At 37.2% G+C, this 16,044-nt stretch overlaps 1 protein-coding gene across 1 annotated transcript; it reads left to right on the forward strand.

The window, feature by feature from the left end:
* The first annotated feature begins 793 nt into the window (after positions 1–793).
* LOC113079520 (coiled-coil domain-containing protein 22-like) lies at positions 794–15,237 on the forward strand. The gene is made up of 16 exons (XM_026251755.1): positions 794–1,134; positions 1,271–1,448; positions 5,112–5,244; positions 7,028–7,134; positions 7,250–7,334; positions 7,522–7,691; positions 8,864–9,076; positions 10,262–10,453; positions 10,608–10,727; positions 10,878–10,994; positions 12,120–12,221; positions 12,577–12,684; positions 12,836–12,931; positions 13,371–13,430; positions 13,809–13,883; positions 13,983–15,237. Exons 1-16 carry the CDS (start codon positions 1,085–1,087, stop codon positions 14,094–14,096), a joined length of 1,920 nt encoding a protein of 639 aa, XP_026107540.1. The 5' UTR covers positions 794–1,084; the 3' UTR covers positions 14,097–15,237.
* The last annotated feature ends 807 nt before the right edge of the window (positions 15,238–16,044 follow it).

The following is a 16,044-nucleotide window of genomic DNA, read 5'->3' on the forward strand; positions in this document are numbered from 1 at the left end:
AACGATTCAGTTCGATTTGGTCAACTGAATGATTCGTTCGCGAACCGGATATCCAGACTGTTTTGATTTGAACTACCTCTCACAACAGACACGGAAGAGAAGACAATGCTGAATAAAGTCGTCGTTTTTGCTATTTTTGGACCAAAATGTATTTTCGATGCTTCAAAAAATTCCAACGGACCCTCTGATGTCACATGGACTACTTTGATGATGTTTTTCTTACCTTTCTGGACATGGACAGTATACCGTACACACAGCTTCAATGGAGGGACTGAGAGCTCTCGGACTAAATCTAAAATATCTTAAACTGTGTTCCGAAGATAAAAGGAGGTCTTACATGTTTGGAACAGCATATGGGTGAGTTATTAATGACATAATTTTCATTTTTGGGCGAACTAACCCTTTAAGGTTCTCTAAAGATTGATTTACTGTATGCTTCAAATCATTGTAGATTTAAATATATAATTTAATATTAACTAAGCACTAATAATGTTGACAATAAATATCTTGGCCTTTCTGGCATCTGCTAAAAAAAACTAAATCCAATGATCTAAATCATCTGATTTTCTCTCAAACCTACAAACACATTACATTACAAACACATCTCAAACATTTCAATTCGCTCCTGGACAGCGCACGTGCTTACGCGTCGGACTCGTCACGAGACCTGCCCGCGCTGTGGATGTCGGGAACTTGAGTTTTTAACGAGTAGTTCATTACAAGCGGCTATAATATCTAAAACTTCATGTCCCATGGTGCACTGCGTCGGACACTCCTAGGTAATGACTTCCTCTCCAGAAAAAGCAGGTTTTGAAGAGACTGTGTGAGACAAACTGTAATTTTGACACGCAGTTTTGTTAGAGCATGTGTTAAAAAAATTATTTACAGGTCATTTAAAGCTGGCTTTTGAAATGTAACCATGGCAACCGAACGGTCGTCCTGGTTAGCAGTCCTGCACAGGCTGTAGTGAAAGCGATGCTGAGGGTTAGCTGAAGCCTTATGATATAAATTTGCCTTGTTCACGGTGGGGGTTTAATTTTGTTACGGAAGGCAGTCGAGCAGCTATATCTGACCTCTTTCCGTGATGGAAGAAGTCGACAGGATTTTAATTCGCTCTCTAAGACAAGCTGGCACGTAAGTATTCAAAATCTTACAGGTCTCCTCAGTTGTGACAAGTCATTTCCTCCCTCTTCGGAGGGATTTGCATCTTGGGACATGCCAGACTTATTTATTGCCTATGTGTGGTTGTTATCCCCTCCTCATCTTCAAGGGACATTGATGAGGATGTTCAGAGTGTGAAGCAGTTCACCAGTGAGCTGATCGTGGAGGCGGTGGTGAAATGCCTGCGTGTGATCGACCCTGCGCTGGGCAATGGCTTGTCCCATTCACTCCCCCCTGCCATGTCTGCCCGCTTTAGACTGGGCATGAGCCTGGCACAGGCTTGTCAGGTGAGAGACACGGTGCCTGGACGTCCCACTGTGTGCTTAAGTCAACTTGACCCCTCACAACTGACAAAGTCAGCTGATAGCCATTCAAAACGCATTACTGCTGGTGAATAAGCACTTTTGTTTTCGTCTTAGGTTTGAATAAAGAAGTTACGGTGTGAACATTTATAAAAATAAAACTTTAAATTATGAACATTTTTCTTAAAATATAAATGGGTCCTTACTGCAGACAGTAGATCTGGCAGAATCTTAGAGTAGATCTTCCCCAATTTAATTAATCTGTTGTGATTTCATTCAGATGACATATAAATGTTACACAGGAAAATATTTTTTATTACAATAGTATCATCAATAATTAGCCTTTTTGGCAGTTTTGTTTCATAAGTACTTAGTGCCGGAAATACAACTAGGTTTCATTTGTAACATTGGCTAACACGCACTAACAATGAAAATACTTTTGTTAATCTTAGCTATTCTTATTTTCAATGTTACTAATACATTATTAAAATCAAATGTTGTATCTGTTAACATTAGTTAATTTACTGTGTGAACTAACATGAACATTTTTACAAAGGCTACAATATAACATGAACAAAGGAAAGTAACTGGTGTAAAAATATTATATATATACACATTGAAAATATATAGTTCATGTTAATTAATTAATCTTAAAGAGGTCATATGATACAATTTACATTTTTACTATCTCTTTGGAGTGTTACAAGCTCTTGGTGCATGAAAAAGATCTGTAAAGTTGCAAATACTAAAGTCTCAAATCCAAAGAGATATTCCTTATCAAAGTTAAGACTCTGCCATGCCCTACTAAAACAGCTCATTCAAACATAACCCCACACGTCTACATCACTATGTGGTAATATTTGTGTAATGCCGCCTAAATGTTCCCTCAATGAAAGAAGCTGTTGTTTCAGTAACCGCAGTTACTGTTGAAGCCATGTCCAGGAGATGCTGTCTTTTCCAGGCAAAAGCAAAAGCACTTTTTTTAGCCTTTCGAAGGTAGATGCATTTAAGAATCTTTAAAGGGTACATAACATACACCGTTTCACCTAATCTCATGTTAATCTTGATATGGGGTGCTCCGATCACGATCAGCCAATCGTTAATGCGCATCTCGTCAGTAAAGCTGGTTTTCTAATCAGCGGTAAATTCCATCAGGTGCATGATTTCACATAGAGCAGGGGCATGTTCAAGTTCAAAACGGTGCGCAACGTTTTGCTACGGTTTCCGTGCTGAACGCCATGTTTCCTGGAAACGGCGTGCACCGGTGTGCAACGGGGTTTGAGATGCGTTTTCTCTTGTTTGGTTGGTGTGTCAGAACTGCAGTCCAATCAGCAGCAACATGTATATAAAGCACGCGGTATTAAAGTGAACTCGCACAATGGCTTCAAGGAAAATAATGTACAAATGTGTTCGTTGCAGCTCGGTATACGCAACAACTGAGGATATTAGAAGACATGTTTGTCATAAGTTTTATTGTAAAAATATAGGATATCAACATAGTGATGTAGATGTTTATATTTTTAGCTTCATTGCCAGTGTATGACATTTGGTATAGAAATAAACAATGGTAATTAAGTGCTTTTCCTAAAAATGAGAAAGAAAATACAGGGTATTAAAACCGTTTGAACTACAAATAAAGTCAGAATGTGAGGCTTAATAGATGGCTCCGAAAATTCTTCACAAAGAACACAAATAATGGCCTTCTCAGCTGCCATAGTTGCAACACTTGCGTCATCAAAACAGTGTGTTCAACGCACCACCGTTTCTGTTTAAAAAACGTTGTGCAACGTTTTGTCGGGGCTGAACGCAGCCCAGCTGTTACTACACAGAACCGTTGTTAACTGAGAAGATGCACAAATAAACGCTGAAAATGAACGTGGATTTGCTTCTCAGTTAACAATGGCTCTGTGTAGTAACAGCTGCTCTATGTGAAATCATGCACCTGATGGAATTTACCACTGATTAGAGAACCGGCTTTACTGATTAGATGCGCATAACGATCGGCTGATCGTGATCGGAGCACCCCTTATCTTGAGTACCTATAGAGTAGTACTGCATCCTTCATATATCCGAAAATTCTTTAGTTTTATCATATTTATAAAAGAAAAATACTGCTTTCCGATTCTTTCCGGACAAAGCCGAGCTCCTGGAGGCGTACCTTGAGCGGAGCTATAATACTGGTGTTTCGTGTTGTTTCCATTAACATATATTCTGATTTAACATATGTATTTTCACATTTAACATATGTGCTGATTTCCAACAAAATACAGAAATCTGATGCAATTGTACTTACATGAATGGGGTCTTTTATCACCGGGACGGCTCCATGTTTTAATAGCAAATGATGTGCAAATCTAGCGTCGATCTGGGCCTTGTTTATAAAACATTTGTCACTCAAATGACCAGAAAACACAAATGCACTTGCTACACTCCGTTGCTGCCCCGGAAAAACAAACTGCATCCACTGTTCATGTAATGCTGGGTTCTTGTGGAAGTTGAACACCGTAAACTTTCCCTCACATCCAAAAATGCACTTATTTGGAGGCATTCTCGAACAAATCCTATGCAGCACTGCCAATGATTTTGAAGCGCGTTGATGTGTGCGGTCTCGCTCTCCTCTGGTCAACGTGTGTGCGCGGGCGCACTTTTCTGGGAGAAATGCTCATATAAGGACTTCCGTTCTCGTCTACGTCATTCGATCCCCGATCAAAAAAAAAAAAAAACAGCCAAAACTTTTACCAAAACGGAAGTTAGATTTTCGGCACAGAAATTCTCAGTCATTCTTCTAAATTATTTTTTCAAACTTTGGCCATGTTTAGCATGAGAATCCATCTCTTTAGCACTGTGAACAACTCTGAATACACGAAACACCATTGTACCCCCCTTTAAGATTACTTACAACAGAACAGCAACACATTTTATGGATGACCGTTTCGTGAACCTAGGAGAGGAGGTCATTCTGATTTTATGACAATCTGGTGCTTCTGAATCAGCTACTGTATATATGTTTTGTTATTAGTTTAAGTATTTGCTATTGAATGTTCAAATGCAGAGTTTTGTGCCTTTCATGTGTATGAGAGAGAGAGAGATAGAGAGAGAGAGATGGTCAAACAGTGGAATCAGCTGTCTTAACTGTCCGTGGCTTGTGTACTGCAAACACGTACAAGCTTCATTACTGTGTCTGTCACACGACTCTGTTCCCTTTTCCGACTTGAACTCAGGGTAAAACTAAAGATGAAGTTCATGATTATGGAAAGGGGCGTTACATTTCCGACGAGTGCTTGCGGTGTTCGGCCAATCACAATGCACTGGATCATCTGGCCAATCAAAGCAGACTGCGCTTGTCAGATGGAGGGACTTTGTAGAATACTACACCTTTGAGAGAGGCGGAGCATAGGGGACCTGCAATAATGTACAGTGTTTTAAAAATTAAGTGTTTTTTGAACGTTAAAGCATGTAAACATATTCTGTTACACCAAATACACAAAATAATGATCTTTAAAAAAGCATCATATGATCGCTTTAACAAATGAGACCTCATTTTAAAGTGCTATTGTTAGTACCACTCTCTATACGTTCTAACTTAAAAATTTAGAGAAATGACTTGTAATCCACTCTGATGTGATTTTTGCATTCTTTTATGTTTAGGATGTGGGTTTTAAAGGGGAAATTGGCTACCAGACATTTCTCTACAGCAATGAGCCAGAGATTCGCTCTCTGTTCATGTTTCTGGTTGAGAAGCTACCCAGAGAGAGTTCAGAGGCCTCGGACCAGCCTGCAGGTACTTTTGACAACTTTTTTGCATTTATGTATTTTGGCATATACTTGATAATGATATTAAATATACAATGCATAAAATGGAAATTCACAGTGGGTATTTTATAAATGCATCTTATTGGGATTGATTCATCCATCCAATTTTTAATTAAAATGTCATAATTAGATCTTCTACTGAAAAAACTTCTTCTCTCTAGTGATTTTTGCCAGACTTCTGCAATCATTTTGTCTACTTAAAGCCTGCCTATTTCTTAAAGGGTTAGTTCACCCCAAAATGAAAATTATGCCATTAATTACTCACCCTTATGTCGTTCCAAACCCATAAGACCTTCTTTCATCTTCAGAACACTAATTTCAGATATTTTTGGTGAAATCGGAGAGCTATCTGACCGTCCATAGACAGCAATGCAACTGAAATTTTCCCCCTCCAGAAAAGTAGTAAATACATCGGTAAAACAGTCCATGTGACATCAATGGCTCAGCTTAAGTTTTGCAACGCTACAAGAATACTTTTTTTTTTCTTTTTTTTTTGCGCAAAGAAATCAAAATGAACATATATTTCTCAACCATTCTTCTCCCCAACTTTACATCTTCTGCCATTTTGGAGGGTACCCAAGAACATATTTGACGTAATCAGCATTGTTTACATTCAGGGGGAAAGCGCGCGCATTAACGTAATCTGGTTAATAAGTGTTGTTTATGCTTATGGAAAAATATGCGTATACATTGTAATACTCTCTAAAATGGTGAAAGACATAACTCAGAGTAGAAGAGTGGTTGAGTAAATTGTTCGTTTTGTTTTCTTTGTGCAAAAAAAAAAGTATTCTCGTAGCATCGCAAAACTGAATCGATGTATATACCAAATGTCTGTACCTGGGAACATTTCAGTTGCATTGCTGTCTTTCAGGTTTGGAACGACATGAGGATGTGTAATTAATGACAATTTTCATTTTTGGGGTGAACTAACCCTTTAAAATCTTCTTCAAGCTCAGATTTAGATCTACTAGAAAAAAAAAGTCCCTTCCCTGCAACTTTTTCTTCATTAATTTGTTTCATTAGAAAATACATCACAATACAGAAGAAAGATGTCTACAACATGATCTATTATTTGCAATGCAGATAGTAAAACTGCAGTCTAGCAACTATGGAAGCCTGTTTCTCAGAGTTTATATTTGTAATTATTTTATATCAGTTACTTTACACACCATGTGATAATACTGGAGAATAATGACGTAATAGTGATTTGAAGTGATTCGCATCATATTAAATCTGGTGTGACTCAAAGTTTCCAACCGTTTCTTCAACAAATTTTCCAGAACCTGAGATGAATTTCTGGCTGTGTATTAATAAAGTGTTGTGGTTGGGCTGTTGCTGGGATCAAAGGGTAATGTGATTAACTAGGGTGTTAATGTAAGAGCTTAGAGTGCTGATTATTCCCAGCTTTCTTCAATAAACTAGAAATGATTATTCTTCCCCCTCAATTCTCCTACATTAATTAAGCACTCTCGATTGCCTAAAAATGCATTAAAATGTTTTATTATCTTGGAAAGGATCCAGAGTCAATTTCAGTTAATAGCTTGTTAACGCAATTATAAACTCAGTGGGAAACAGTGCAGACTGGTTCAGACTCAATATTGCAAGCATTACTATAATTTTTTCCCAAAGAATAGTTTGCTTGCCTTTGTAGTGTCACGTGTTGCTTTTGATTATTTGATCAAATTAATATGATTAATGAGGCAATTTTCTCAGAATTGTCTTGATTGTTGCATATATCTCTCCTCACTTAGGGAAGTCTGCGCTGATGCAGAGAGCAATTGCTGCTCAAATTAAAGCGCAGTTGTCAGTGCCTTGGCTCCCTCCGTCCTGTAGACTCCCCATTCATTGTAAAATGCAGGTACCTCAGCATGCCATACATCTTGAAATCCAGGGCTAAGGCTTATATGCAGAACTCTAGAAACTTCTTGCCAGCTAACTAACTAACTGACAAATGTATGTCAATGTAATTTCAGAGTTCCGGCCCATGTTACAGTTTCCACGCCCAGCCGCTGAGCCTCCCATATTCAGTGAAAGTCTCTTCCAGGAAACAGCCAAAAGGCATGCTCATTTTCACTTATTCCATTCAATAAGCCCCCTTAGGTTTGGTGTGGTATTAGCCTTGTTGCCACTTGCCCCTGAAGTGTGATTACCCCTTTTAGGAATTTGACAAAAAAACAAATTCAGCTTCATGATTCATTCTGCTAACATTAGTATGTCTTTAATGTTTCTTTGTGAATCCTCTCAGAGGTGCAAGAATACTGGAGGAATTATTTGCTGCCTGTGACCGCCCAGCCTTCCCAGCATACCTCAGTGCCAGCGTCCCTCCTGGAGAACCACATCTCTGAACTTAGTGCCACACAGGAGTGGGAGAGTGAATGGAACAGCCAAGGCCTTCTGTCAAGACTTACACCTGAGGTTATTCTCATCCCCCCTTAGTGTTCATCCAAAAATAAAACTGTGGTCATTAGTTGCTTCGTGATAGTTTTGACATCATTTCTAGGTCTCCATGGAGTTTATAACAGTGTTACTTCAGCTTTGTTTATATACTTTTATAGTATTAATATTTGAAAACTTGGCTTTTATTTTTTCTACTATATATTTTTTAAGTGTCATTGTAATTTTATTGTATTCATTTAGTTGTGTCTTTGCCATTTTAGTGGTTTTTAAATAGTTAACAAGGTAGAGCAATTAATTCAATAGTTTTTTTTCTTTGTATCTTTAATTTTTAATTTAAAGGTATAGTTCACCCAAAAATAAAAATAAAATTATCTTCATTTACTCACCCTGAAATTGCTTCAAACCTGAATGAATTTCTTTATTCTGCTGGATGTGAAAGAAGATATTTTGAAGAGGGTAAACAGTTGTTAGTCCCCATTGGCTTCCATAGACCAGAAACTGCTTGGTAACCCACAATCTTGTTTGGGTGAACTAACACTTGAAGCTCATAAATTCGTCATTGTAAACAATGTCTGAAACTGAAATGTTAATAGAATAGTTATATTGCCAAGTACTTAATTTCATTTTGGCTCCATTTACTCCTACAGATGGCCTGCTTTACAGCCTCAGCATGATGTCTCTCTAGCACGATCCCTAGGTTCCCTGTCTTGATAATAACAATAACACTAGCATGTAAATATTTTAGCTACTTTCCTTGATGGCGTCTCTGTGGTAAAGGCATGTATCAACACGAGGATGGAACACAGAGATGTCTTTCACACAAGTGTGACATTCAGCATGTATGTGTCCTTTGACTGTACCGCTGCCCTCTCACATCTCAGTTCCACATTCTCACCTCACCTGCCCCCCAACTACCTTACACACTGGCCTGTTGTCTGACCCCTAGATGTTCTCCAAGGTCTCAGCACATATTTTATTTGTAAATCGCAAGGCTATATCTGTGTTTGTAATTTATTTCTGTTTACCGTTTTTTCTTGCAGTGCTTTGAGAGTGGTTGTGAATCTGAAAATAGCCAGAGTGCAATAAGAAGCATCATGAATCATAAATGAATAAAATGTGAAATTCAACTAAAGAAATATAATTGTTAAATATAATAAATCCTTGCCACTCTTGTTATCTTGTCTCTCCAGGAGTACCGATCCAGAAAGAAGGCCCGACTGCAGAAGCGTATTGAGGAGCAGCTGAGGACAGCGGCTCAGCCACGTCCTGACACACACGGAGCCACGCGCTCCACTTCTGACCTCGCTGAACTGCTGCAGTCATTCGGTGGTGCTTCCACTGGGGGAGATGTGCTGACCAAAGGCACACGCTTCACTCATACAGAGAAATTCACCTTTACACAGGTACCTGTCAGAATCTGTGTACTCAAACTGATGGGCAAGGGTTCCCACATGCTGGAAAATCTTAGGTTTTGTAATGTGGTTTTGTTTTCTTTGTCATGGAAAATAATAGTGACATGACTGTGTTACTAACAAGGTTATATTCAAAATGTAGACATTGTAGGTAGTACAGCTATGACAAAGCTTGTGAGACATGGAAATGTAGTGGAAATGTGTGGCAAAAGCTCAATCGAAAGAAATATGTCTGAAAATCATACAGCAAAAAATGCTGCTGGCGTATTAAGTCCTTAAATCTGTGCTTTTTGGATGCAGGATTTCTAAATGAATGAATCATTCCAAGGCACTCTAAATTATTGTGAAAAAATTTAAAAGCCTTTATTCACATGGCTTTACATTAAGGTGCTTTTAATATAAATGAATAATTTCGAGCGCTTTAGTAATTCGGTTTTTGATGCATCTGATATAGTTTTTTGTTTTGAGTGAGAAGCAAAGTGCTAAGATGTGAAATTATCTATATAGTAATTTTGCGTGTATTGACTGTCTGTAGATGTGTTGAACACAGTAACACATGGTAAAAATAGTAGCGTGCCAGTTGGCTGTCGTGTAATCTAGGCTGAGGTAAACATAGATAAACTATTAATACCGATAATATGCTTTCTCAGCAGGACTCTGTGGTTGGGCATTAGTTTTTTAATTTTCTTGATAAATGATATGATACATAAACATTACAAAACACAAAATAATTTTTATTATAAACATAATTATGTAGTAGAAGTAATAACATTTATAATTCACAAACAATGCATAAACATTCAAAACAAAAAAATAAATTATAAAACACATTTATATAGTAATTAAAAATATGGCTTATGTTTTTTATCACTGCTGAACAAAACTTATTTTATATTCTAAAGTAAATGGCATTTAAAATGTGTGTGTGTGTGTGTGTGTGTGTGTGTGTGTGTGTGTGTGTGTGTGTGTGTGTGTGTGTGTATATATATATAAATGAAATCTGACACTTACATTTTTATTCATGAAAAACTTAAAGCCATTTCTTATTCTTATTTATTCCTAAAACCTAAAAGTTAATTTTAGATCCTTTATCCAATTAATTTGATCTGCTTGTAATCTAAATGAGTGGATATGAAGATGTTTTGGCTCTGAGCTAAAAAGGCAAAATGATTTTAGGAACCTGAGAAGGCAGCCCAGCAGATGGCAGCAGCAGCAAGTGCACTTCCCAGCTCTCACCAATCAGAGGAGGACCTAAAGGCCCAGCAGGAAGCAGAACTTGCTGCTCTGCAGCAACAGTTGCAGCAGCTGTCAGTCCACATGGAAGAAGTGGGAGGAGACATCAAGCAGCTCACTGTGTCCATCCAGCAGGCAATGACCAATCAGATAACATGACATTATAGTATAACATATCACATATAATATAGTGATTTAACAAATATAATACGGGGGAATATTAGGTTAATTGGAGAATAAATGCAGCAGTTTATTTGTAATCATTAATATGTCGTATTCCTGTCTGCAGGTGTCAAATGAGCTACAACAGAAAGAGGTTAGTAATGACGAGAAGGAGAATTCGATCAAAATGAAGAGACAGACCATTGACCTGCTACCTGACGCTGAGAACAACCTGCTAAAATTACAGGTACACAAGTCACACACTGTACACACATGTGTCAACCCCATGTTTCAGAACCAAAAACAAACAATGAAAACAGGAATAACAGTGCAGACAGAATTGAACCGTGTGACTAATGACATGTTTCTTTTTGTCCTGTGTGTTTGTGTTGGGTAGAGTCTGGTTGAGGCAAGCTCTACACGAGTGGTTCATTTAGCCTCTCAGTGGGAGAAACACAGAGTCCCGTTGATTGACGAGCACCGCAGACTAAAAGAGCTGTGTGGCAACAGAGAGGTACCTTGTGATTCAGCCCCAAAGCAACTGCAGTCATCTAAAGCTATTATGCACTCCTATCTAAACAGCCAAATATGTAGATATCATTTCAATTCTTTGGACATCAAACCCCTGAATAATAACAGGCTGATTTATTGTGCTTTAGTTAAGGTCATTTTTGTGTTATTTGTTAAAATATCTAGAAAGTATGAAAAGGGCTGCACGATCTGGGAAAGAAATATAATTATGACGTTTCTGCTAGATTTGCTGTGCTTCTTTGTATTGTCCACGAAGCTTGTTTGTGTTGTAGCTGTACATTTTTGCCCAAAAAATGTTTTGATTTGTATATCAATTTAACAGTAATGATAATAATAACATTAATAATAATCGAAGAATATCTGTTATTATTATTGCTAAATAAAAATAAGAAAATAAAGAAGTATCTCCATTGTGATACGCTGCTGACGTGTTTTCTGGTGAGCCCAATAACAAATATAACATGTCAGCAGCACCACTTCAGTGTTGTGAACGCGCTCACAACAGACCTGGAAGAGAAGACAATGCTGAATAAAGTCGTAATTTTTGTTATTTTTGGACCAAAATGTATTTTCGATGCTTCAAAAAATTCTAACTGACCCTCTGATGTCACATGGACTACTTTGATGATGTTTTTCTTACCTTTCTGGACATGGACAGTATACCGTACACACAGCTTCAATGGAGGGCTCTCGAACTAAATCTAAAATTAAACTGTTTTCCAAAGATAAACGGAGGTCTTACGGGTTTGGAACGACATGAAGGTGTCATTAATGACATAATTTTAATATTTGGGTGAACTAACCCTTTAAAATTGACCTGTTTACTGGTTTGGAATGACATGAAGGTGTCATTAATGACATAATTTTAATATTTGGGTGAACTAACCCTTTAAAAGTGACCTGTTTACTGTGAATCAAGCTGTTCTGGGAAACTGAAAACACTACATCATGAGCGGCTTTTTTGTGAAATATCTTTGCTTTGTTAATAATCTCACTAAGCCATAGTGCAATATTTTTTTTGGGTGTGATTAATTGTGCAGCCCTTACTGTAAATTTGACTGTATTGTGTGCCTTAATGAAGTAATCAGTTATGTACATTTTCGAATAGTCTGAGTCCTCCAGGAAGCTGTCAGGGATCAAAGACCTGCATGACAAAATCAAACAGTCTGCTGAGGAGGCCAAAAAGAAGGAGAGTCTGTATAAGCAGCTGGTACGAAATGTTTTTATTGTCTCATCCCTTCCCTCTCCTTTCAGTCACCCAAGACATGCATTAAGCACCTACACCATTTCCTTACCAGTCGTACCACTCAAAAACAAGTGTTCAGTGCCATCTGTTCCATGTAAATGAGTTTTTGTCCTTATTTGCCATTACAAAACATAAGATCTTTTGGTTTCAATGTCTGTTACATTTAGCTATGTCTCCCCACTACCTTTGGAATCTCAAATTCGCAGTCCATATTAATGCATATTAAACTAATAATCTGCATCTGTATTATAATATTTATTGTTTGTTGGTTTAACATTCACTGTGTTTGTTTAATCTCCTTCTTAATGTTTTTCTACAGCTAACTGAGTATGAAACGCTATCTAAAGATGTGTCTCGCTCAGCCTACACCATGAGGATCTTGGAGATCGTAGGCAACATAAAGAAACAGAAGGAAGAAATCACTAAGGTCTTGGATTGATTTTATCCTTTATCTAGCCCTCAATTAAATACTTCATCTGAGTTCATGACCTGTGTCCACGGACATCAGCTTTCTGTTTGAAGTTAGCAGTTCTTCAGAAGCCTTTTGACCTCTGACCCTATTAATCGACCCTCTGCAGATTCTGTCTGATACAAAGGAGTTGCAGAAAGAGATTAACAGCCTGACAGGAAAACTGGACCGAACATTTGCTGTCACCGATGAACTGGTGTTTAAGGTCAGTCTTGTTTTCAAAGGTTTAAAAGGTTATATACATATATATATATATATATATATATATATATATAAAGTCTCACCAATAATGCTTACCAAGGCTGCATTGATTTGATCAGACAGTAAAAACAGACATTTGATTTATACTTTAGTATACTGTAGAATGTAATTCTTTCCTGAGATAGCAAAGCTGAAATCATTCAAATTTTCTGATTTGGTGCTCAAACATTTGTAATTTTGAATAAAAAGTTCAAAGGAACAGCATTTTTGCTGAATAAAAGTATCAATTCCTTTTTAAAAATGATTCAGAATATTTGAACAGCAGTGTATTTAAAATAATTTAAAAATATATTCTTTGTCTCAGATCCTCTTATATAATCTGACGTTTTCATTGTTTTGTAATAGTAATTCAGTATTAAAAAAACTGAAATCTTTTAATGCAGGATGCCAAGAAAGATGAATCTGTCCGTAAATCCTACAAGTACTTGGCTGCCTTACATGAGGTATGAGTCTGCATATTATTAAGATCTATAAATAAATGTGATGGAATATATTTTGGTGTTGTCACTGGTTTGGATTGTTTAAAAAAAAAAAAGTTCCACATTGAAGTCCTTAAATGCAGGTACTGGGTTGGAAAAACATTTTTGTCTCCTGTGACAAGACGAGCAAAAGGCATGCTGCTAGTGATCCTGCAAAAAACATTTCAGACAAAAATGACACATGACATGGTGGCTTTTGCTCAGTTTGTCCATCTGTTCAACCTTTGAACTGCACAACTGAACTTAGGAGCTAATGCTCTTGCTGACTTCAGCAAGACTCTGGCAGTTTTGTCCTGCAAGAAAATCATCAACTTAATCATTCTAACATATCTGTGCTCTCAGAACTGCACTCAGCTGATTCAGACCATTGAAGACACAGGGACCATCATGAGAGAAATCCGAGATCTTGAGGAGCAGGTGTGAAACCAAGCCATGTTTAGAACTAAGCAAACATAATTTCATTCTCACTTTTCAGCTGTCATCAGTCCAATATATTTATGTATTTATTTTTTGTAGATTGAGACTGAAAATGGTAAAAGAACAGTTAGCAATCTAGAGAAAATCCTTGAAGACTACAAGGCCATTCGTCAGGAGAACTCAGCCCTTGCTGCGAAGATCCGGGAAGGTTGAGCTGTCGCTCCGTCTGTGTTCGATGGTACTGCAGAGTGAAATCGCGGCTTGCTGAAATGAGTGCTGCTGGTGAGAGACGTCAGTTTGGCTCCCATCTGCGTCAGCCCTCAATCCGAAATAATCCTCATCACATTAGCAACTTTCAGCTTTTACTGAGGGTTTGGAACACAAAAGTTTTTTGCATCAAAATGACACAAATTTGAAGAAATGTTGGTAGAAGCTAATTCTGTTCATTGTGATGAGAGAGTTTTTTTTACAAAAAGCTTGGACTGCAATAATATGAGAAGGACCAGTACCGATGCATTGGCTTGATGAAACAACATCATTGTTATACGCCGATAACCATATGTACGTGAAAGTGTCCGTTAACAGGGACCTCTGATTGTTGTTCATCATATGGGTTGATCTGCTCATGAACATTACAAAAGTTCAAGCAATTTGAATCAACTGGGAAAATAGTGGGCTGATAACAAGTAAATATTCATAAACAGCTTGCCTGTTTCACATTAAAGCATACATTTTATAACGTATCAGTTTGCTTGGCTCTGATGGATCCATAGAGCTGCTCAAACACTCGTCATTGAAAGTTATATTGTCATAGAACCTCTGTGATAGAAAAGTACTCTTTCAGGCTGACTGTAGGAAAGCGGTGGAAACACATTTGACTAACACTGATGATTGTCCAAACTGGTTTTCAAAACCCTTTCATAGTTAATGCCTGTTTTTGGAATGTTTGATTTTAGAGATAAATAACGTTTTGTAATTCACCACGACTTGTATACATCTGCTCAATCTCTGAACAAGATGTTCTGATATCTCATCATATTGCCAACCAGTTGTTATTGTCCCAGATTATTTTTTCGTCTTTAAAAAAAAAAAAATAGTATTGAGGATTTTGTTTTGATTTAAATTGAGGTATTATCAGCCATATGACATTATTTCTATTAAGGCAATTTTTCACGTGTATTAATAAGACATTGGAGTAGGACTGCACAACTTCGGGTAAAAGTCTCATTTGAGAATTTATTCTGAAATGAATGTTTTGTAATTTATCTGGAATTGTATTCATATGCTCAATCTCTGAACATGATGTTCTGATACTTCAACATTTTGCTACAAGTTACTCTACTGAGGAAGTTAACAGAAAATTAAATAAAAATAAAAAAACATACACGTTCTGTCAAATTAATGACAATTGTCCTTAACTGTCCTAAAAAAAGCTTCCTTATCTTTAAGTGTATTTATTTTCATTTTGGAGCGAAATATGACACTAAAATTTAGTTTTAAATGTACTACTTAAAGAAAAATTTCGTGAGGTTGAGTTTCTACATGGTTTTAGAGGATTTTCCTGGGATATTGACAAAACACGTTCAGCCACACCCTGTTCCACACATTGAAATGAATGCTGTATGAATATCAATACATGCAGCTGAAAACCAGTTTACTTCAGACATGAGTGGCTATAAACTGACATTTTAGTTATTCTGATCTTCCTATTATATGTCTCTGAAGCTGATAAGCCCAGTAAACACGTTTTGACAATTTGTGGATGTTGTGCGAAACGTGATTTTACTCTTTACTGCAATCCCCTAAAATCGACTAGCTGAAAAAAAGTGTGCATTCCGGAAGGGGCTTTATAAAATAATCTATTTTGTCTGTCGGTTAGGATAAGAATAGTAACATAAGTTGAACACATGATCAAAAGCGGTAACTAAACTAACTGCATCAGCCTTTTTGTAACTGCATTAAACCAGTCATGCGTTCCTTTTATTCCAGTGTTTTAGGCTGCAGCGCATTTGCCGTCCACGCCCGTGTGGTCTCCGTAGAACAACACCATATAAATAATCATAAAAAAAATCCTATTTTTTAAGTAGAACCAGTGGCTTCTATTGTCACATCTTTGTACATACAAGCCTATGTCTCTTGGAACATGCTAAGCATATTCAGT

Source organism: Carassius auratus, unplaced genomic scaffold, assembly GCF_003368295.1.
Source record: "Carassius auratus strain Wakin unplaced genomic scaffold, ASM336829v1 scaf_tig00028353, whole genome shotgun sequence".
In the NCBI taxonomy this organism is placed as follows: Eukaryota; Metazoa; Chordata; class Actinopteri; order Cypriniformes; family Cyprinidae; genus Carassius; species Carassius auratus.

What these genes read in the sequence shown, in the direction of transcription:
- LOC113079520 (XM_026251755.1), top strand. Translation starts at nt 1,085, where the DNA reads ATGGAAGAAGTCGACAGGATTTTAATTCGCTCTCTAAGACAAGCTGGC. An exon ending in ACAACCTGCTAAAATTACAG is followed by an intron (nt 10,728 to 10,877) that starts GTACACAAGTCA and finishes TGTGTTGGGTAG; the next exon opens with AGTCTGGTTGAGGCAAGCTC. An exon ending in AGCTGTGTGGCAACAGAGAG is followed by an intron (nt 10,995 to 12,119) that starts GTACCTTGTGAT and finishes ATTTTCGAATAG; the next exon opens with TCTGAGTCCTCCAGGAAGCT.